Source organism: Capra hircus, chromosome 5 (genome assembly GCF_001704415.2).
Source record: "Capra hircus breed San Clemente chromosome 5, ASM170441v1, whole genome shotgun sequence".
Classification (NCBI taxonomy): Eukaryota; Metazoa; Chordata; class Mammalia; order Artiodactyla; family Bovidae; genus Capra; species Capra hircus.
The window spans coordinates 68,567,696-68,590,829 of record NC_030812.1 but is presented as its reverse complement, the minus strand read 5'-3'; the positions used below and the strand labels follow the sequence as shown (position 1 = coordinate 68,590,829).

Here is a 23,134-nt window from a genome sequence, read left to right as displayed (position 1 = left end):
GTTATATGAGTTCAATTCCTGGGTTGGGAAGATCTCCTAGAGGAGGGCAGAGCAACCCACTCCAGTATTTTTGCCTGGAGAATCTCATGGACAGAGGAGCCTGACCGGCTACAGTCCATAGGGCCACAAAGAGTCAGACACTCCTCAAGGACTGAGCACGTAGGCACAGATAAGGAAACTGCACATAGCTGTGGCTTGCTGGCAGTGGTGTGCCCGAGGTCACACAGCTCAAAGGTGTTAAAGTCAGAATTCAAACCCAGATCTTCAGGCTCCAAAGCTTATGCTTATTCTTCCCACTGCATCCTACAAGAGATAGATGGGCCCCAGGCTGAATAGTTTCTCCGCTGTGGACAGAAACTCCATAACAGCAGGATCATGGAGGAGGCTGGACCCTGTCCAGATAAAAAATAAAAGACTACACATTCCTCATTCTCGAAGTCAAGGAGACCTCTCTGACTACACATGCACAGAAAGGCTCCTTGGAGGTCAAAAAGGGGAAGGGACACCACCCATAGTAAGTGATGTCAACGTACCCATAGGTCTCTTCCCTAGAATTCATCTTGGCTAAGAGATGTGCACACACACAGGGGAGGACCCTAAGATACACCCAATACAGACTCAGAACCAGGCAAAGCAAGATGATTGGCCGAAGGAAACCCGGAAGAAATGCCCCATAAAAGTAATTCAATTACTACCATTCTGTCTCCTGGAGCCCACCTGCGTGTCTGTCTGCATGTACCCTTTTTTTTTCCTAATAAACACATTACTTGTTTCACTCCTGTCTCTATGTGCAAATTCATTTCCACATGAATTTGCCAGAGCCTTGTCATTGGCCACTGGACCTGGCAGTCTAGTGGCGAGGATTCAGCGATCTCACTTCAGACTCTGGCCGGGAACCCTGCTTCAAGCCACTGCACCCGAGGCCACCCAAGAGCAGGCACAGACCAGTGGTTCCCTCTCATCCATCCATCTATTTATTTTGCAAATACTTATCAAAGGTCTTCAGTGTAAAGTTCTAACAGAAGAAATGAACAGGGACTTCCCCGTGTGTTCTTGCCTGGAGAATCCCAGGGACAGAGGAGCCTGGTGGGCTGCTGTCTATGGGGTCGCACAGAGTTGGACACGACTAAAGCTACTTAGCAGCAGCAGTAGCAGCAGTCACCATCTGCAGTGATTTTGGAGCCCAAGAAAATTAAATCTGTCACTATTTTAAGTGGTTAAGGCTCTGCACTTCTAGTACAGAGGGCGGAGTTTCGATCCCTGGTTGGGGAACTGAGAGCCCACATGTCAGGTGGTGTGGCCAAAAAAAAAAAAAAAAGAAGAAAATAAAATAATTTTTAAAAGAAGAGATGGACAAAAGCTATTTAACAGGAAACCATTATATTACAGCAGGATATTTCTGATGGACGAGAGTTTCAGGACCTGAAAAGATGTTGTTATGCATTCTTTTTATTTATTTCCCTCACTCAGGTTAAAACCCAGTATTCAAAAAATTAAGATCGTGTCATCTGGTTCCATCACTTCGTGGCAAATAGAGGGGAAACAATGGAAACAGTGACAGGTTTTATTTTCTTGGGCTCCAAAATCACTGCAGGTGGTGACTGCTGCTACTGCTGCTGCTAAGTAGCTTTAGTCGTGTCCAGCTCTGTGCGACCCCATAGACGGCAGCACACCAGGCTCTTCTGTCCCTGGGATTCTCCTGGCAAGAACACTGGAGTGGGTTGTCATTTCCTTCTCCAACGTATGCATGCATGCTAAGTCGCTTTAGTCATGTCTGACTCTGTGCAACCCTATGGACAGCAGCCCTCCAGGCTCTTCTTTCCACAGGATTCTCCAAGCAAGAATACTGGAGGGGGTTGCCATTTCCTTCCCCTGCAGATGGTGACTGCAGCCATGAAATTAAAAGATGCCTGCTCCTTGGAAGAAAAGCTGTGACAAATCTAGACAGTGTACTAAAAACCAGAAACATCACTTTGCCAACAAAGTTCTATATAGTAAAGCTATGGTTTTTCCAGTAGTCATGTACGGATGTGAGAGGTGGACCATAAAGAAGGCTGAGCACTGAAGAACTGATGCTTTCAAACTGTGGTGCTGAAGACTCTGGAGAGTCCCTTGGACAGCAAGGAGATCAAACCAGTAAATCCTAAAGGAAATCAACCCTGAATATTATTTGAGGGACTGATGCTGAAACTCAAGCTTCAATACTGTGGTCACCTGATACAAAGAGCCAACTCATTGAAAAAGACCCTGATGCTGGAAAAGATTGAAGGCATGAGGAGAAGGGGATGACAGAGGACAAGATAGTTGGATGATATCATTGACTCAACGGACATGACTTTGAGCAAGCTCCAGGAGATGGTGAAGGACAGGGAAGCCTGGCGTGCTGCAGTCCATGGGGTCACAAAGAGGTGGACACATCTGAGTGACTGAACAACAGCAACGACATTTCCCTCCTTCTTAAAAATGTAAATTCTAACAACCCTGAGAATCTCGTTTGGTGCCTAGTCCCCAGGAGCCTGGAGTGGTGTCAAGCACAGAGCTGGCCGTGATGGTTGTGATGAAGTGAATGAAAGAAGAGGGAACATCCTTCCTCAGGAAGACCTCTGGGAAGAAAGAGCACTGGAGCAGAGACTGAACACGGTGAGGGAGTGAGCACTTCTGAGGTTCTGAGAGCCGGGACCACAGAGACAAAGGCTCACAGGTGGATCGTGAGTGATCTGTTTATGGAACATGTTTGTGGTTGATGCAGAGTAACCCCAGGGAGACAGTATAAGATGAAAGAGAAGATAGAGGCAAGCCAGGAAGAATGTGGACCCAGTGGTTAGAAAAACTAGCTTTCAAAGCCCAGTCCTTCCACTTACTAGCTATGTAACATTGAGGTGTTCCTGAACCTCTTTAAAGTCCTGCCTTCCAGGTTTCTCCAAAAATTAGCTGAAATGACATAGGTGATGCACTTAGCATGCTGGGCTTGTGGGAAAGTGAGGGAAGCATGGTCTCTACGCACCAGGTGCTCACAGCCGTGGTGGGGACAGTCAAGCATATGTTGAGGGCTTTCCAGGTGGCTCAGTGGTAGAGAATCCACCTGCCAATGCAGGAGACACATGTTTGATCTCTGGGTCTGGAAGATTCCCTGAAGGAAGAAATGGTAGCCCACTCCAGTATTCTTGCCTGGAAAGTCCCATAACAGAGGAGCTTGACGAGCTACAGTCCATGGGGTTGCAAAGAGCCAGACACAACTGAGGGACTAAGCACACACACACAGCATTTATTGAGTGCCCTCTCCATGCTGGTCACTCTGCTTGACCTCTCCTCCTCACAGCAGTTCTGGAACAGAGCCCTGAACAGTTCCAGTGCTGTGAGGAGGAAAGTGAATGTCAGACAAGCTAGGTGAAGTCACCACTACAGGTCTGTCTGACCCCAGTGCTGTTGTCTGTCACCCTGGCACCCTGCCTTTCTAAGCCAGCAGGTAACCAGGAGTATGTCTAGATTCTAAGCCAGCAGGTAACCGGGAGTATGTCTAGATGACAAAAAGGGGCTTCCAGCTCAGCTGGGCTGCTTCACAGAGGGTAGGGGGGAGGGCATTTCAACTGGCCCTTAAAGAGGTCAGCATCTGCCAGACCAAGGAGGAGAGAAGGGTGTTCTGGGGAAGAGGGCCACCATCACGGACAAAGGCACAAAATGGGCTCTGGGAAAGGTGAAGAACCCACTGACCCGTGACCCAAGGCATGGTAGGGGACAAGTGGGGGATTCCATTAGGAGCAGATTGCAAAGGCCTCACTGCCCCCTCTCCCAGGCCAAGACGCCTGCAAGCAGCTGGGAGCTGGCCATGATTTGAAGCAGTGGGGGAATAACACGATGAGCTTTGTTTCTGAGGAACTGGGTGAGAACAGGGAGTTCTTGACTTATGCAATACCTGAGGAAAATGCCGCCTGACTTAGGAAGCGTCACCGGGTTTTAATAGAAAGCGGCATTCATCTTAGGAAGTGTCACCACGTTTTAATAGAAGGCGGCATTCATCCTCTTTCTATCAGCAGTCTTTTGGGGTGCTGCACTGGGGCCTATTTTAGGAATGCACAGCTTTAGAAATGCTACATAAGAGAGCTGACAGGCCACACGTGAAGCTACCCAGGGAAGACCGGGCCCCAGGTCCCTCTGGGGGTGCCAGGGTGCACCCTCACAGCCCTCCCCCAGACCCCAGTCATTACCAGTGGACCTGCGGCGCCGGGGCCTGCTCCTGTCTCCCCTCAGGCCCGGATGTGCGTTCCTCTGGATCATTCTGTCTCGGCCCCTTTCCTGTCTCCCCTGGGGCTCCCCACGGTGGTGACACACAGGTTCGTGTGGGAAGTGGGCCCAGGAGGTGGGCAGCTGTGGCCTCTCCAGGGTGGGGGCGCCTCAGGTCAGTGGGTTGCCATGGCAACACTACAGGCCTTGCCCCAGGGGCCGCTGGGTTCCAGGAAGGGGCCCTTGTCCCTGCCTCCAAGGGGCAGCCCCACCCTGGCCCTGCTCTCATTCCATCCCTGGCCCACTGAACAGTGATTTGGCACCAACTGTTTGCCAGGCTCTGAGGCTCTAGTGGTGAACATGCAGCAAGGTCCCTGCTCTCAGGGAGCTTATACTCTGTGGTGGAGACGGAGGAAAACCAAGAAACATGATGACTTAGAGCACAATGAGTGTCATGAAGAAATGGAGCCAGGGAACAGGATAGAGAGAGATGCGGGTGCGGTTTTAAGGGGCAGGGACACTGAGGGCCTCTCAGAGGAGGTGATGTTGAAGTGCAAAGGCCCAAGGTGGGAGGGGGCTCGAGGGTGTGAGGAAGAGGTGGGAAACCAGCGTGGTAGGGGAGAGGGAGGAAGTGGGAGGGCCGTAGGAAATGAGGTCAGGAAGTTAGGATGCGTGACTTGCTGGCCGGAGTAAGAACCTCATATGTATTCCAAGTGTGCTAAGATTCTGTTGCAGGGTTTAATCGGGTGACATGAACTGCACTAGCTCAGAAAGGACAGCCTCAGCCTGTGACGGGCCTTACACTCGTACATCCCACTGTCTGTTTATCAACTCTTTATAGGGTAACTTGTTACAGGCACTCAGCTAGACAGTAGGAACATAGCAGGGAAGAAGACAGACAGTTTCTGTCTTTGTGGAACGTTAGCATTTAGTGCAGGAGTCAGCTATTCAGTAATCTCACAAATAGAGATGTCATTACAAAGAAAGCCAGGGGAGAGGGGAAAAAAAATAAGGTCTGGTCTAACCCATGAGAGTCAGAGAAGCTTCTCAGAATAAGTAGCATCAAACTGACAGCTGAAGAGTAAGAAGACACATAGTACTACCCCAGGTAAACAGAGGGAGGACGGCAGGAGAAACAGCATGTGCAAAGGCCCCAGGGCTGGCAGGAAAGTGACGCATTCAAGAACAGGTATTAATTCAACATGTGCTTAATGAGACCATCCTGTTTAACTAGCACTCTGTAAGATGCTATGGGGCATGAGCACATAAAGGCACTGCCTTCATACTCAGGGCTGAGTTAAGGAGTCTGGACTCTATTCAGTAGAGGTTTGAGAACCTCTAAAAGTTTTCAAGCAGAGTGTGGCAGAAGCAAATCAGCTCTGCGGGCAGCTCCATCAGGGGCTGCTAAACACAGTCTTAGTGGGGGAGGGAAAGGGAAGCATGAGACCCTACCTCTTATCATCTAAACCTGGACATTTCTGAAATTGAAAAGCAATGCTGGTAAGAATTTTGCCGGGACCGTATACATAAACTGGGTGTTTCCATGGTAGCTCAGATAGTGAAGAATCTGCCTGCAATGCAGGCGACCCAGGTTTGATCCCTGGGTCAGGAAGATCCTCTTGAGAAAGAAATGGCTACCTACTCTAGTATTCTTGCCCAGAGAATTCTAAGGACAGAGGAGCGTGGCTTGCTACACAGCCCATGGGGTCACAGAGTCAGACACGACTGAGTGACTGACACACTATACATAAACCAGGATTGCCCCAGGCTAACTGGCACTTAATGTCCCCCTAGTAGGAGGCCACTACAAGAGTTTCAGTCTTAAGGCTTGAGTCAGAACAGATGAGTGAGATGAGAAGAGATAAGAAATGTGTCCTCTTTCTAGCTAACTGTATCCACTCATCTGGCCTAGCCACAGGAACAGTGTCCCATGTCTCTTCTTGATCTGCTGGGGTCTCGGTCACTGCATGATGTGAGTGAGTTCAAGGTGACACTTTTGCCATCTCCTGGAATACTGCCTCTCAAAGCAAGCACCATCATCCTCGTCAATATCATCATCATAGCAATGACTTGCCCAAGATCACACAGCCTAGCAACTGAGCCAGCTAACTCTAACCTAAGCATTAACTTAGGTTTTGTTGTTGTTGTTCGGTTGCTAAGTCTTGTAAAACTCTGCAACCCCATGGACTGCAGCATGCCAAGCTCCTCAGACCTCCACTATCTCCTGGAGTTTGCTCAAATTCATGTCTATTGAGTCAGTCTTGCTATCGAACCATCTCATCCTATGCCGCCCCCTTCTCCTTTTGCCTTCAGTCTTTCTCAGCATCAGGATTTTTTCTAGTGAGTCAGCTCTTTGCATCAGATGGCCAAATTACTGGAGCTTCAGCCTCAGCATCAGTCCTTCCAATGAATATTCAGTGTTGATTTGCTTTAGGATTACCTGGTTTGATCTTCTTACAGTCTGGGGAACTCTCAAGAGTCTTCTCCAGCACCACAGCTTGAAAGCATCAATTCTTTAGTGTTCAGCCTTTTTTGTGGTCCAATTCTCACATCCATACATGAGTATTGGAAAAACCATAGCTTTGACTGTATGGATCTTTGCCAGCTATGTGATATCTCTGCTTTTAAATATGCTGTCTAGGTTTGTCATAGATACCCTTTCAAGGAGCAAGCATCTTTTAATGTCATGGCTGCAGTGATTTTAGAGCCCAAGAAAATAAAATATGTCACTGCTTCCACTTTTTCCCATCTACTTGCCACAAAGTGATGGGCCTGAATGCCATGATCTTAGTTTTTTGAATGTTGAATTTTAAGCCAGTTTTTTCACTCTCCTTTCTCACCCTCATGAAGCGGCACTTAGGTTCCTCTTTAATTTTTGCCATTAGAGTGGCACCATCTGCATATCTGAAGTTGTTGATATTTCTCCCAGCAATCTTATGAGACCCATAATTACACATCTTAAAGTCTCGTTGTGAGCACTAAGCTATGTCTAAAATAATACCAGACACACAATATATGCTCAAAAATGTTACTGCCCCTTCTTACTTTAGGAAAACTCAATGTAGAAAACTCTGAAGTGAGCAGAGATTAAGATGTCATTATTTGCAACTTAACAAGAATTAGCAAGGGAAGCCCAAGGATACACCAATGCCAATATGTCACAGATCCTGAACTCACCAACAGTTTCCGGAGACTAGAGAAAATTAAACCTAAGATGTTCAGTGCCATCTCCTGTCAAAGATAAACGCAATGTAAAAGCAGCTCCCTGCTCCGAAAATATCCCTGAGAACACCAGAGGTAATGTACATAATTGCAAAAGCAGGTTGGAAAAACGTCATTTTCTCTCCACTTCTAGCAGTGGGGAGAGCATACCTGGAGAGCAGGCGGCTCAGGGAGAGGAGTGGCACAGGGCAAGCTGTAGACACATGGAGCCGCCATGAGTCCCAGGCATCTGTTTATGCCTGGGGCACTTCTCTGGTTTGTTTGAATTAACATTGTAGTAGTTAAGGACACAGACCATGGGCTCAACTGCCAGGTTCAAGTCGGACTGTCTTGCTGTCACCTTGGGTGAGCAACTCCACTTCCTTGAGCCTCAATTTTTTCAATCTGCAAAATAGGAGTGGTAATAATGGCACCTCATGGGACTTGTATCATGAGGCATAGAGTGTCTCCATGATAAGCACTATGTGAGTCTTAGCTACCAATATTGTAATTCTTATATCAGGCCCACCTCCCCAGCATTACTCTTTAGCTCCTTCCTGTTATCATTCTGTTTGATACTTGGGTCTCTTGGTGCATGGCCTGGGAAGCCAGGAGGGCATTAATTCTAATCTTCCCCTTAAAAGGGGCTAGGTAAACTACACAATCCTGGGCAAATTACTTAACCTCATGGACCTCAATTTTCTTCCTATATTAAAAATATCTACTCCATGAGGTTATTATGAGGATTAGGAGAATAATATGCTCCTAATATTAGTACTTAGTACTAATATGCTCCTAAGAATAAGCTCCTTAAGAGCTGACTGTACCTGATTCCCCACTCTTAGGACAGTGCTTGGCACAGAAGAGCAGATCAATGAGGAGAGAAGAGGAAGGGAAAGAAATAAATGAATGAAGCACCAGCTCCATGCCTGGTTCACAGGGGCTCAGGGAATCTGCAGTTAATCTATCAAGGACTTGCTTACACAGAGCCTTGAGTCAGGCTTCCTAGAAAGCAAGCAAAGAGATGAAGCATTCCTCACAATATGAAAGAGAGGTTGATTAATATCTTAAATAAATACTTATTGAGCGCTGACTTGTGTCAGACACTCTGGCAGGTGATTTGCACTTCACTAAGCACAGAGAATAATGACATGGATGGAAATCTTGAGAAGGAAAGGAAGAAGCATTAAGTAAACATGGAAAACGAGGATGGGAAGTATGTACACTGAGAGCCAAAGTTAAGTCAGTCAGAACTTGACACACAAGGGAAACCCCCAGCCCCTTCCCTGCAACTGCGTGTTTTTAATTGGTGTGGAGATGGCCTGGCTTTAAAAAGTGCAACTAGCTTTGGTAGCATAACAACCTCAGTTTGGATACTCTTGCCGTACGAAGCAATGTAGGAGATGCAGGTTCGATCCCTGGGTCAGGAAGATCCCTTGGAGAAGGAAATGGCAACCCACTCCAGTATTCTTGCCTGAGAAATCCCATGGACAGAGGAGCCTGGTGGGCTACAGTCCATAATGTCACAAAGAGTCAGACACAACTTAGCAGCTAAACAACAACAAAAATGAACCAATGCACGTGACTGAATCCCATGGAGTGACAATTTCCCTAAGTACAGGATGGGAATGATCCCACCCAGGTCACAGGCTTATGAGGTCATGTGTTGAAAAGACTGAACATAGTGGAAGTGCTGTAGAAAGTGTTTTTGTCTCCTATGCAGTCTTGGGTGGAGGACAGAGACAGGGAGTGGAGAGAAGGCCTTGGAAGCTATTACGGGGACTCAAGAAGAAGCAAGACCTCAAAACCCCTTTGTTTATTGAGCTTTTATAATATGCAAAGGCCCTGTGCAGACCCCTTTATATGCACTAATTCATTTAATCTTCACAATACCCTATAAGGTAGGTGCTATGCATGGCCCCACCTTACTGAGCTGAGGCTCAGAGAGGTCACATGACTTGCTGAGTTCTGATTATCTAGCCCATGGCAAAGCCAGTTCTTACTAAGCCTGTGGGATTCCAGGGCCGGAGCAGTTAATGATTATATCAGTGACGGCAAACGATAACATGCTATGCAGTGGAAGGGGCTGGCTGTTATTTTAACAACCAAGGTTTTTATGCCGAACCAAGCAGTGATAAAGAATCTGCCTGCCAATGCAGGAGACACGGATTTGATCCCTGGGTTGGGAAGACCCCCTGGAGTATGAAGTGGCAGCCCATTCCAGTACTCTTGCCTGGAAAATACTATGGACAGAGGAGCCTGCTTGGGCTGCAGTCCGTGGAATCACAGAGTTGGACTTGACTGAGCACACACACATGCATTATAAGGAAAAGCAGGCAGCCTGTGAGTAAATAGGTATGAAGACTGATGATGTAAGATGTCAAATTGGCCAGAGTGACTGGCAGGTGGGAACTACCTTCGCAGTGGTGGTGCCAGGTTGGACTCAGATGAAAGGAATACATGGTATGAAGGCACCCCCACAGGAAGGAGCCTCTTTGGGTGCCTTCGGTCAGCAGCCTTGGCCAAAGTCATGTCGTGGTGCCCATGGCAACCAGAAGCCCAGGGACAGTCGTAAAGTGCACAACTGCAGAGTGAGATGCTGTCTCCCCTAGGTTTAGGGGTGACCTGACCTCCTGAATTTCCTTATGTAGTAGAGCAGGTGAGCTAGGATGGACACCTCTAAGGTCTCCTCCTAACTCCTGGTGTTAGGCGGCAAGGAGGCAGCCTGAGTTTGAAATCAGAAAAATTGGGGTTCAAACCTTCGTTTGCCGCTAGCCATTTGGCTTGGAGATGTTACCTGGGCTCTCTGCACCTCAATTTCCTCTTCTACAAGATGGGTAACTAATACCACAATTTGGGTATGAGAATTAATTGAGCTAACATGCATAAGCATTTCACACAGTGATAGGAAAAGATTATAAATGTTATTAACTTGCTATTCAATTTCAAAAAGTGAGTCACTTTGTTAAAAAAGCAACGAATAATTTTGAAAATAGCTCATTAGGTCAGCCTGCCATTAATTACCAAAATAATTTCAGTGTACTTTTCTCCTTCCCTCCCTCTGTCTCTTTCTTCCTTCTTTCTCTCTTTATTCCCTTTCCCTTCTTGAAAATAATCTATATATCAATATATAGTCTCCAGGTACTATGTACAATTAGATGGGTTTTGTGTTTTTTCTCCCCTTTCTTTTTGTAAAATCACCTTTCAATACCAAGAAGAATTTTAAACAAAACACAGACCCCCCTGGGAATGCTATCTTTAGGTTCCTCATCTCTTGGACTTCTCTAGACCCCCTCTGCCCAGGGTGATTTCCCAGCTCTGCTCAGGGCTCAGCCGGCCTCTGAGTGATGCTCATGCCCGGTACAGTGTGGCAGGGACCAGCTCCAGGCAGGCAGCCCTCCTGTCTCCCAGAGCCTCTGGGGTGCCCTGCAAGGTAACACAGGCGGAGACACTCTGCAGCCTGGGCACCCAGCGGAAACCCCAATGAAACAGAGAAATAATTCATTCTTCTAATCACAGCAAAGTTTTCAAACTTTAAAACAGAGCCTTGATTAGAAGAAAAGCTGTGGGTTTTTTTTTTTTTTCTAAAAGCCTGGCATTTCTGAAAAGGTCCCCTACCCAAACCACAGCAACCTCAAAAACTTTGCCCACTGAGTCGAAAATAAAAGTTCATGGAGACCAAAGGCTCTCTCACAACAACAGCTCAATGCTTTAGAAATCTTCTTTTCAATGTTTAAAAATTTGAACATTTTAACTGAGGGCCTCAAGCCCTCTGGAATCTTTTTCCTTGTAAAACTCCCAGGGCTTTCTCAGCCAAAGTTACTTATTTTTTATGATGTCTAATAATGCTTTATGGATAAACTATGTTGGTTATGTAAAAGAAGTCATCAAGTAAAAGAAAAAAACTAAAAACAGAAATTTTAGCTGTTCTAGTAGTTGCATAAGGATGACATAAAATTAGTTATTTTCTTTTCGACCGAGTAAAGAGCTTACAGAAGCATTCAAATTCTCCCCCAACTCTAGATTTTTTTTATCAGCAATGAAACTGAACACCACAAAGAAAACATGTCAAAATGTTTAATCAATCAATTCCATCATAAATAGATGTGAGTTTATGCCATGGGCCCAATTCTGAAACTTTATAAGACCCCAATAACTTCAATAGGAATTTCACTTACCCATGAGCATTTAGAAGCAGTATACAAATTATAAATACAGTACATGCATGAACACCCCTAATTTAGACTAATCATTTGGGGAAAAGATGATGTGGAATATCATCAATAAATTTCAAATATCTCCCATGCTCATTTTTGAAAAATTATAAATCCTGTAACTGTAACATTCAAAGAAACACTTCCTTCTTCAAAAGTCTAATATTAGCTTGAAACAACTTCACAGCAGTCACAAGATTCAAAACAAACGTGTTGATATGTTTCTCCACCAGATGCACTTGTGCCTCAAAAATTAGTTGCGGCATGATTAGCAATCGCTAATCACTCTTAAGATTATTCAAATGACAGTCCAAAATCTAGTTCAGGAGTAGTTCTCTTGTGTGTTCACTGATAGTGGATTTCCTTCAACACGATGGATTCAGAGGATCAGTGCTTATGAAGTAGTAATTCTCCTTTCCAGTTAAATAAAAACCTGCTGCATTCATCAATCTCACTTAGGCTGCGTCTAAACAATGCTGACCTTTAGCACAAATCGGTTGTCAGAAAACACGGAGGACACTAAGCCCTAACCAACCTTCACTGGGTTGCAGCCTTTCCAAAAGCTTTCTCATTATCGCCTTAAATTAAAGCAAAACAATTACAACAATATAAACCCAACACGTCCAGATTCACCTGTCTGCTAATGATTTTTTATTTCTCAGAGGCAGATTATGCTTTTATATTTCATTGAGGATTAACCAACCACAAAAGTGGAAACTATACACCTATTTTAAAGAACTTCTGCACTGAGGATCAGAACTTACAACAGAGACCACACAACCTGCTGGCACAGGTCAATCCAGTCCTCGTTGCCCAAGTTTGGACCCTGTGAGAACATAAGGGCCAAATTTCATTCTTCTCTGCTTTGTGTGATCTTTCTCTCTTAAAGAAAGTTGTTAAATATTTCAAAAACTAAAAAAAAAAAAACACAATGTAGATAAAATCAAGTTGTAAAAACAGAAAGAGAACAAATGGACATTTTCTCCTCACAGTAGAAAAATATGCAAGAAAGGCAAAAAGGACTAAACGGGTTTCCTGTTAAAACGAGTTTCAGAGAAAGGCTCACTTGAAATTGAATTCTTTACTTCTTGAAAACCAAGTGTAAAATGGTTCAGTCTTTAGAAGAGTGATGCCTGCAAGTATGGAGGGGGTGGATGAAGAACGTAGGCCATCACCTTCCAGAACTGAGAGGGCATCGGGGTTGTGCAAGAATCTCCACCAGAGGCTTCTCTGAGAGCTCCATGCAACTATCTTCCAGGAGTCACATCCCAGTCAACAGGTGTTGCTTCTACAAAGACACATTTTCCCCTTCCTTTAACAAACTGGAAAACACAAGGGTAAAACCATGGCGACCAGAAGCATGAAAATGCCTTGTTCATGGAAAAGGTAGAAAAATGAAAATAAGATGAATCCCTCAGTCCAATCCTCTTAGAAAAGAATTATTTATCCTGACATGAGAATTGAGACTATTGGGGGGCTTCCCCAGTAGCTCAGTGGCAAAGAATCCACCTGCAATGGAGGAGATGAAAGAGACACGGGTTTGATCCCTGGGCTGAGAAGATCTCCTGAAGGAGGAAATGGCAACCCACTCCAATACTCTTGCCTGGAGAATCCCATGGACAGAGGAGCTTGGTGGGCTACAGTCCATGGGGTGGCAGAGAGTTGGATACAATGAAGCGACTGAGCAAGGCACCACACTTAGTACAGAAAACATCTAGATATGCAGAAACAATCTAAATTTTTTCAGGATTCTTATCCCTTTTCCCAACTAGATACCTAAAATTTGACAGAGAAAGATCAGATAGTTATTTTTAATAATAATAAGATCTTCCACTTACTGAGCAATTTCTAGGAGCCAAGCTTAAAGTGCATAATCTCATCATATCCTCTTTTTGTTCTTATTGAAGTATAGTTGACGTACAATATTGTTAGTTTAAGTGTACAACATAGTGACCTGATAATCACATACATTCCCACACAATCACCACAAGTCCAGTAGCCATCTGTCATCATACAAAATTATTACAGTATTATTGACTACATCCCTGTGACTTATTCATTTTATAGCCAGAGCTTGTATTTCTTAATCCCCTTCACCCAACAACCTCCCCATCCCCGGACACTTATATCCTCTGAAGAACACTGGAAGATAAGGAGGGGATTTTTCACACAGAAATAAGGAAGGCAAGGCTTAGAGAAGTTAGGTCATTTTCCCCGGGTCACACAGCAAGCAAGTGACTAAGCTGAGATTTCAGCCTTGGTCTATTGATGGCAAAGCCCATGTTCTTTTCATTAAGTCACACCCACATCCTCCTGAAGTCATGGATTAACACACATGTGTGTGAATGACTTCTAGCTGCAATATATAGTTTGTTAAATTACCAAAAGGCTACATAAATAATCACAGTTCAGTTTAGTTCAGTCGCTCAGTCGTGTCCAACTCTTTGCGACCCCATAAATCGCAGCACGCCAGGCCTCCCTGTCCATCACCAACTCCCGGAGTTCACTCAGACTCGCGTCCATCGAGTCAGTGATGCCATCCAGCCATCTCATCCTCTGTCGTCCCCTTCTCCTCCTGCCCCCAATCCCTCCCAGCATCAGAGTCTTTTCCAATGAGTCAACTCTTCGCACGAGGTGGCCAAAGTACTGGAGTTTCACCTTTAGCATCATTCCTTCCAAAGAACACCCAGGGCTGATCTCCTTTAGAATGGACTGGTTGGATCTCCTTGAAGTCCAAGGGACTCTCAAGAATCTTCTCCAACACCACAGTTCAAAAGCATCAATTGTTCGGCGCTCAGCCTTGGCTTCTGCCTCATTTGTGTATTTTGGTTGTGTCTATATATGAGCATGAATGAAGCCTAGACATTCACAGAGACAAAGTGAATGATAACTAAACTTCAAATGAATCCCCACAGTGCATTTCACATCAGGAGTAAAGAGATGTCCCTTTTTTTTAGTTCTACCAGTTTATTGCTCCCAACCCATCTCCCTCTACCCTCATGCATGCATGCTCAGCCATGTAACCTCACGGACTACAGCCTGCCAGGCTCCTCTGTCCATGGACTTATCCAGACAAGAATACTGGAGTGGGTTACCATTCCTTCTCCAAGAGATGTCCTTTTTTGTCCTTATTTTTGCCAACAATAATTTAAAATTTTGTCTCCACAGTATATAGGACTATCACTTTCTTATGGGGAGATAATAGCATATTTTGCTAAAATGATATGAATTTCATTGGACATCCTGTCGAACACAACCCTCTCCCTTGCTAAAACCAAAAAGAAGAAAAAGATATTACAGCCTTGTAACCAACAGTGTGGAATACTTATTGGTTAGGGTACTTATCCACTTCAAGGATATCCTTTATCCGCCTCCATTTTCCAATGTATAACAAGGAGTGGATAATAATAGTACCCCTAATATATATTTTAAAATATAACATAATGAATTTAAAGTGCTTAGTACACGTTTGGCATATGAAAGGCATTTGACAACCATTAGCTTTAAAAATGAAGACAAAAAGCTAGATGTATTACTTGTGTTCTTTCCCAGGAAACTATAGCATGCATACACAATTAAGATCAGTCTTGCTCCCCACGCTGTCAAGGTGCATTTCAGCTTAGCTTCTAGAGTTCAGAAACTTTCTTGTTTTGAGCCTGTCAGTTTCTTCCTTCAAACTGTGAGTGATAATAGTTTCTTCTTCATAGCATTATTGTAAGCACTACTTAGATAATGCATTCAAATTAAAATGCTTATCAAAGACATATAGAAAGTATTGAATATATGCTACCTAGTACCCCTTTCATATCATATACTCACAACAGTACTATCAAACCATTCTATCAGTTCCAGAAGTAAGTTGAAGCCCGCAATATCAAGCTTCCAGACCAAAGACATACAGCTCCGTGGGGCAGAAGGGCACCCTGTGAAAGGCAGCAACCTACCCACCACCACGCTCTCTCTTCATTCATCTAGAGAACATTTTCTCCTCATAGTATGTATCACTGGCTGAGATTATTTTTGTATTTATCTGTTTGTCTGTCTAGAATGTATGCTCCAGAGGAGCAGAGATGGCATTTTTTAAGCCCAGCATTTAGCGCAATGCAGGGCAGGCACATAGAAGACCCATATAATTCTTGAATGGAGGAATGAAACAAGCTAACATTTGCCCAAAGGCTGTACTCAACCGTTTTGATGCACTGCTCCCTACCACTGCCATCATTTAAAACCCTCTTCAAACCCAGATCACATGACAGCTTCAGCAAGGTTTTCTCTAGGAGCACTAGGGAACAATGTGCTCTTTCACTTTCATCCATGCATTTCCCTTCTCACCAAGTGAGATTCAAACCCACCTGGTGGCCAGCGTCATCACCAAGCTGCGCCAGGCTAGCTCTCTACAGGTGTCCAGCTGAAACAGCCTGCGTGGAGAGAGGGAATGGGCTTTCCCAACCTGGCCTCCGATCTAGCTCTGCCAGGTACTAGTTGTGACCCCCATGGAAGTTCCAGACCCTCTTTCATCCTAAAATGGGACAACACAGAATTGTGATCAGGCATAAGTGGCTAAGGGCTTCCCAGGTGGCCCTAGTGGTAAAGAATCCACCTGCCAATGCAGGAGACGCAAGAGACACAGATTCGATCCCTGAGTGGGGAAAAGCCCCTGGAATAGGAGATGGCAACCCATGCAAGAGACATGGGTTCGCTTCCTGCATCAGGAAGATGTCCTGGACGAAGAGATGGCAACTCACTCCAGTATTCTTGTCTATAAAATTCCATGGACAGAGGAGCCTAGTGGGCTACAGTCCAGCGTGGTTGCAGAGAGTTGGACATGACTGAGCACACACATAAATGGCTAATGTGTGGGAAAATGCCCTAAACACGGCTGCCATATGGTAGATAGTCAACAACACAGGGCATGCTTTCCTCCAGGCCTCAAGGGGACTCTTTTTTTCTGTCCCTTGTAGCACTCACCGCTCTAAATATGCCCATACCATCCCTCATCAAAACGTTTTCAAGTCCTTAACAGCAGGGACTTGGGCCTTATTCATCTCCAGGCTCTGCCACCCAACAGGTGCTCAGTGAGTGAGACAGACTAAAATTTAAATAAAATAAAATAAAAACTGATAAATTCATCCAAAGTATTTTTTTTTTTAACTTTTACCCAATACCTCCAAATTATCTTTGAGTTACTCTCTCCCCTCACCTTGATAAAACTGTAAGTATCTCATAATGAGTGGGGAAGAAACAACATCAGAGATCCACCCCCTGCTCCTGACACACACACACACCTTTCCATCCTGCAGAGCAGTGGAGCCCTAGGGGCAGCTGAAGAGTGTCCCAAAAGGCCTGTACAACAGGCAGGGGCAAGCAATCAGGGGCCTAGGCAAGTGGAGACCTGACTCTCTGGCATCCAACTTGTGATGTCACTGTTCCATATCTTTTCAGCCTTTTTTTTGCACAAACACCAGGAAACACAAGCATTAACTTGACTTAGAATCACTACCTTGCTGTGTTGAAAATGGAAGAAAAACCCTGTGCCTGTTGCAGGTCACAAAAAATGCCTCTCTCGTGGGGAGCCTATGAGGCTCAATGAGTGATAAACTAACGACTTTATAAACCAAGTCCCAGGCAGAGTTCGCAGACGCACAGACATGTAAATGAGCTCCAAGCTCTCAGACAGACCATGGCAGTCTCTATATTCAACCTGTTCATTTATAGATGAGGCCACAGAATCTGGAGAGAAGGGAAGGATTCCTCTGCCGAATGTATCACCAGGAGTGGCCAAGTGTGAGAGGAGCCTCATCTCTTCCTAAAAGCTTAAGCAATGGAGAGTAAAGTCTGGTTTTCTTTTGATGGTAGCATCTCGTCACATGGGCCAGTGTGTCTTCTTATCCAGCATAGGCGAGGGTCTATGATGGTGGCTTCAACACCTAGAGGCATTTTAGTGTTCCCTAAATCAACCCTGGGCACAGCCCCATAAAACCTAATGCTCCTTAGGTTTAACTGACAAAGGCAATCATAGGCCTTTAAAAAGGGGTTATCCAAGGTTCTTGACTCTTAAAATCCTAAATGACTTGTAAAACTATTTTAGTATAGTATTAGTTTGAGGAGAGATTCACTAACTGTGCAGTGGATCACAGTTGGGATAGTGGTAACCTGGCCTCCATGGTAGAAAAGGATCCGTCTAACTTGTCAGAAAATCCCAGTCTGGGAGCTGTCTAACCCTTCGTTTTACAGACAATTAAAATTAATCTTGGAAAGGCTCAAAGATTTACCCAAAGTGCTTCAGTCAGAATCATAACCTGGAGCTTTCCCCACTGCACAAAGGAGTAAAAGAATCCATAGAATCTTCCTTTACTACCCGTCCCCTTCTTCCAAAATTTCTGACCAGGCGCCTCCTGCTCTTCTCTTTCCCGCATTATTCTACTGCTGCTGCTAAGTCCCCTCACTTTCTCAGATACCGTTTAAGAAGTGGGGCTGAGAAATTCATCTGGGGCGACCCATTGGTCCTGGGGAAGAAATGCCAGAACCTTTCACTTTGGAGAGCCTGTTGCTCGTGGGGGAGGCGGGCATACTGCCCAGCTGGCTCCTAACCTTGGGATGGGGAAGGAGGCTGGACGAGAACCCGGAGGAGGAGGGGTGGCGGGGTTGGGGCTCAGGCGGGATGAGAAAAGGTGTAGCTGCTGGAGAGAAATTAGAGACCTTGGGGCCTCTGGGAAGCAGGACGGTCCGGCTCTCACACAGCGGCAGGGAGGCCCCGTGCGAACTCCTCTCTCCTCCGCGTATTCGGCCTTTTGTTGTCGGCCTCTGCCTCTGGCTCCCGCTCATGCCCTCCGGTCCCCTGCCCCCCTGAAGTCACCCCAACTGCACTCATAATATTTTGCTTTGCGCTGGGTCTGTTTTCCACCACCAACTTCCAGCAGTCTCCATGGCGACGCGCTGGGGAGGGGGGCGCGCGCAGCTATGGAAATCCCAGGGCCTAGCCGCGCGGCGGCCACAGCAAACTTTTCCGGGTCTCCAGGACCTGCAGGCCGGGTGGGAAAGCGCGCTGCCCTGGGCCGCTTGCAGCAAGTCGCGAGCCGGACTCCGGGATCCCCGGCTGCACGCGTGCTGCCCAGTGCCGCAGCCACACGGCCAGGGGACCTGGGGACCACGCGGCTCTTACTGGATCCTGATGCCAAACCCAGACGCCGGCACTTGGCAGGTGGCGAGGGTGGAGCGAGCATGCCTCCTTTACGGGACACACAGGTCCAAGGAGGGCGAGATAGTCCGGTTTGGACTTGAGGGCAAAGTTCAGAGCTCCGATCCTTGTTCCCCAAGCCCGCAGTCCGGGTCCCAGGGCCAGAGAAAGCGGCTCCTTTACTAGGGCCGTGCCTGGGAGAGGATGGAGGAGGCCTAGAGCCTGGTCCCACCCGGGCGCTCCCTGTCCCGTTGCCCCATGCCAAAGCCACTGAATGTCCCCACCTGCAGGCCCACGGAGCCAGGTCGGGCCTTGTTTTGAGCCGGGAGCCTGTAGACCAGAGTGCCTTCCCGCCGTTGTGGTCCAGGGGCCTCAAAGCAGGCTCTATGGGTGCGTTGGCGGCTCTGGATTTTGGAGTTCCAGGTGGAAAGCGGGTAGAGGCAGACGACGTCTCTAGGTCGGGCTCATCAGTGCCCGTCGCTAAGGCGCCATCCCGTTTAACAAGAAACAATTCTTCTGTTGCGTAGGCGACCAACCTGGCCCCGGCCCACTTTGCACAAGTTCTCTGCGGCCTAAAATTCGACCTGCTTTCCCTCCTCTCGTTCTCGAATCTCCAGACACCTTGAGTAACTGAGCAACGCTGGCCTGGCAGGACCGCCAGGATTGGACCCACAGGCCACCAACACGTAGGCGCGGCGGCGGCCCGCGTGGGGACGGCTGGCCACCCCGGGATCCGCGAGGCTTTGCGCGGTGCGGGACTTCTGCGCGAGCCGGGAACAATATCACTGCCAACAGCACACCGGCCGGACGGCGCGTCCTGGGCCCCACGCGCGCGCCTGTGGCCCCCACCGCCTCCCCGGGCTCGGCCGCGCCGCGGAGCTCCGGGGAGAGCGGCTCTGCTTTGTGGCGCTCGGCGGCGGGCTAGCCCAGGGCTCAGAGGAGCGCGCCGGCGGCTCCCCAACCTCCTCCGACGGGGCCATTATCTTAGACCCACACTTGCTGAGTATTTGGGGAAAACTCGAGGAATATATTACCGGCTCCGTGCGCGGAACAAAGAGGCGCTTTGCCGCAGGTCACGCTGAAGTGGCCCCCAGGCGGAACACTAGAGCCCCGGCCCCTGCAAAACCTTCCTGCCGGGCCGAGGCAAGTTGCGGGAATTTTCCTCTTAACAGTAGGGGACGGAGGCCTGGCCCGCCGGCCTCTCTGACCCGGGATGCTCCGGAGTTCGCCTCAGCACTTGCTGCTAATCGATTGTGCCAGCCCTTTCGGGATGAAACACTACTAACAATAATATTCGTGGCTCGGCCCTAGATTTGCGCACAATCTGCCGTTAAAGGAGCAGAATCGGACTGCTCCAAGGAGCGCTGGTCCCAGCTAGCCGGGAAGAAAGGAACTTTTACATAACAAGGGAAACTCCAAAGAAAAGCTAATGGGATTAAGTTCTCTGGAAGCGAGGTGAGGGAAGGTTCTGGACCGGACCGCGCGCGGCAGCTGCACTTCCATCGCCGTCGGTTTTGCAAACCCGCATGAGAATGTCACTTGGTGCGCCTCGTGTCATTTCGTCCCGCTGCCGTTTCCCATAACTTTTTGAGTTCAGGATGGCCATCTAGCCATCCACTCCCTTCCCCTTTGGTGGACGGGAGAAAAGTTTTCAGAACCCGTTGGGGGTGTCTGCATTAAGTAAAAGTGACAAGGTGTCTCCATGACCACAAGGTAGAGCAGAAAACAGAAGGCCTCCACAAACCCGCAGCTCTCTCGGGATGCACAGAGAAGTTCCAGTCCTGTTGAGGGGGCTGCTAAAACCCCCAGCTGGGCTGTGGCTGGTGTGGCACACAGACGCCTCAAGTCCTGCGTGGACCCCTTGCAAATATCAACACTTGGCCCCAAACCATGCAGACATGGGTTTACTTTTGTTCAAGGATATTCACTTCTAAAGTTGGGGTGCTCAGGACATGCATGGTGGCACAAATACTTTTCATGGAAGTATGGAGGGAAAGGATTCTTTCTCTCTCTGGGTGCCCTCTTTACTGCCAGCGGAGAGGACCCGGTCAGGGCTGGCCCCACACTCAGTAGCCAGTCGCAGGGCAGGTAACCCCTCTCCTTGCCTTCATTTGTCATTGCATATAGTAAGGAAGGCTGCGGGGGGTCAGCCCATCCCCACTCCCAGGGAGCCCACACCCACTTGGCAGGGACTGCAAAAGAGGTTTGATCTCTTGAGATCAGAGATAGACAATTTTCCTGGAAAATCAAAGATACCTCTGACCAGAGTAGGGTGGGCATCTTGGCCACCAGGGCCCCAGCGGAAGCTAGAAGGGGCTGGAAACCTTTCTGCAAGAATGGGAAGAAGAACATCTGGCCGATGCCCGAATGACCCCTACTCCCAGTCCACATTCATTTCCAGCCTGCAGGTGGAGGTGAGGATGCCGTCCTGTGTTGTTTGTTTATTTGCTCAGGGAAGAGAGGCGCGTGTGTTAAGGATGGCAGAGGCTGGAAGGCACTTGTTGCTCCCCGCGGCAAAGTCCAGCAGCGGATGCTCGTAGGCGTTCTCCCAAGCATCGCGTCAAGCTGCTGTCTCGGCCCAGGCTGCTCTCACTGCTGTTTCTGCCTCTCCAAGAAACTCCGAGGCTGCAACCTAGCCGGGGTAGGAGTGCACTGGCTGGAAGACGGCAATTGAGGGTTGTCCTTGTTCAGTCGCTAAGTCATGCAACTGAAGGAGGAGGTGAATTTCCGGAGAATTTCTTCCACCTGGAAGGGGCGTAGGGAGCACAACTCTGATCTAGAAGTTTGGCGGCTCCTCAAACATACTAGAGCTGCGAGGCTCTACTGGAAAAACAACCGAGACGCTGGGCTTTTTCGTTGTAAAAGATGCCTTGGCTTACTTTCTCAATGGTTACGGACGGCCGCGACCCCCAAACCTGGCGCCTCCAGCCAACAGACCCCAAAGTGCCTAGCAGTTTGCAGACCCAGACGCCAGGCCTTGCCAGCCGCGCAGCATCCTGTTCTCTTCTGTAGAGTTACTGTCCCCAAGCAGAACGCATCGTCAGGTACTCCTTCCGGCCAAGGAGGCTGCACCGCGCTTTGGACTGCCCGGGGCTCCCTCCTCCCGACCGGGCGCGGATTCCCCAGGACCACCGGGCTCGCCTCTGCCACTCCCTCCAGATGCGCATCTCCACCAGTTGGAGCCTCTGTCCCCACCTCCCAGGCGCTGTGCAGAGCCGTCGCCCTCCCCCGCCTCTGGGGCGTTCCGCTCGGCTTCCTGGCCCAGCCACCAGCCCCGGAACGCACCGCTATTCCGGGACCCCCAAACCGGGGGAGGAGCTGGACCCGGGAGGGGGCGGTCGGCTCGCAAAGTTTCTGCAAGTGGCACCTCGGGCTCGCCGCGAGCCAGCGAATCTTTACGTAACTTTACATCCAGGGCAAGCGAAAGCGCACTCCACAGCGCGCGCACACACATTTACACACACACAATCACACATTTACACACACTCACACACTTCCACGCATCCGCTTACACACATCGCGCATCGCACGGGATTGAGAACTTCTGCACGCTCCATTATTTCCTGGGGTTCCACTGTCAAGTTGACCCTTCTGAACTTTTTGCGACTCTTTCTGAAGTTCCCCTGCTACCTCTTCTTTCCCTCCCAATGTCTACCCCCAACCCCCACCAGTAGGACTAACCTGTGGAATCCATGTCGGGTTCCTCCAGTAACCCACAATGCATGCTCTTCCCATGGACAGCACAGGCGCCCCCCAAAAATCCTGATGTTTGGGGATCCCCTGTGCTAGAGCTGCCCAGGGAGGAAGGGAGGAAGGAGGGAAGGAAAGACGCAGAGAGTGCAAGGACGAAAGGATAGAAAGAAGGAAAGGAAAAGGCAGAAAGAGAAGAAAGGAGAGAGAGAGAGAGAAGGGAAAGAGTTCGGAGAAGGGGGAGCGAGAAAGCAAGCCAGAGAGGGGACACTCAGTAATCCAGCCGGGCAAAGCCAAAGCCGTCAAAATGTTTGCGGATGTTTCATGGGAAAAAGCATCATTTTATAGGAGCCCCGATGGGAGCAATGTCATTGATAGGCCAGCCGGCCTGATGAATGGCCGCTCGTCAGATGGGGCCGTGGCGAGGCGCACTGTGAAGCCCATTGTGGGCCTGTTTTGAATAAGAAAAGCCGCCTCCGAAAAGGGGGGCTCAGAGCGACGCAATCCCAGCCCTCCGACTTCCCCCTTCTATTATAGCATTAGCAACGTTTTTCTTATTTAAAGTTCCAGAGGCCTTCTCCAGCCTTCGCCCGGCACTCATTACAGGCGAAATCAAAATTGGCTTAGATGT

The 23,134-nt window shown here is 48.0% G+C and overlaps 1 protein-coding gene across 2 annotated transcripts in view; it reads right to left on the bottom strand.

Moving 5' to 3' along the window:
- The window catches only part of RFX4 (regulatory factor X4), a 172,247-nt gene extending 149,315 nt beyond the window's left edge, over positions 1 to 22,932 (bottom strand). For both annotated transcript variants that reach the window (XM_005680577.2, XM_013964051.2), the window contains exon 1: positions 22,495 to 22,932. In XM_005680577.2, the coding sequence (XP_005680634.2) occupies positions 22,495 to 22,537 (43 nt within the window). In that variant the 5' untranslated portion in view covers positions 22,538 to 22,932. The remainder of the gene's footprint in view (positions 1 to 22,494) is intronic.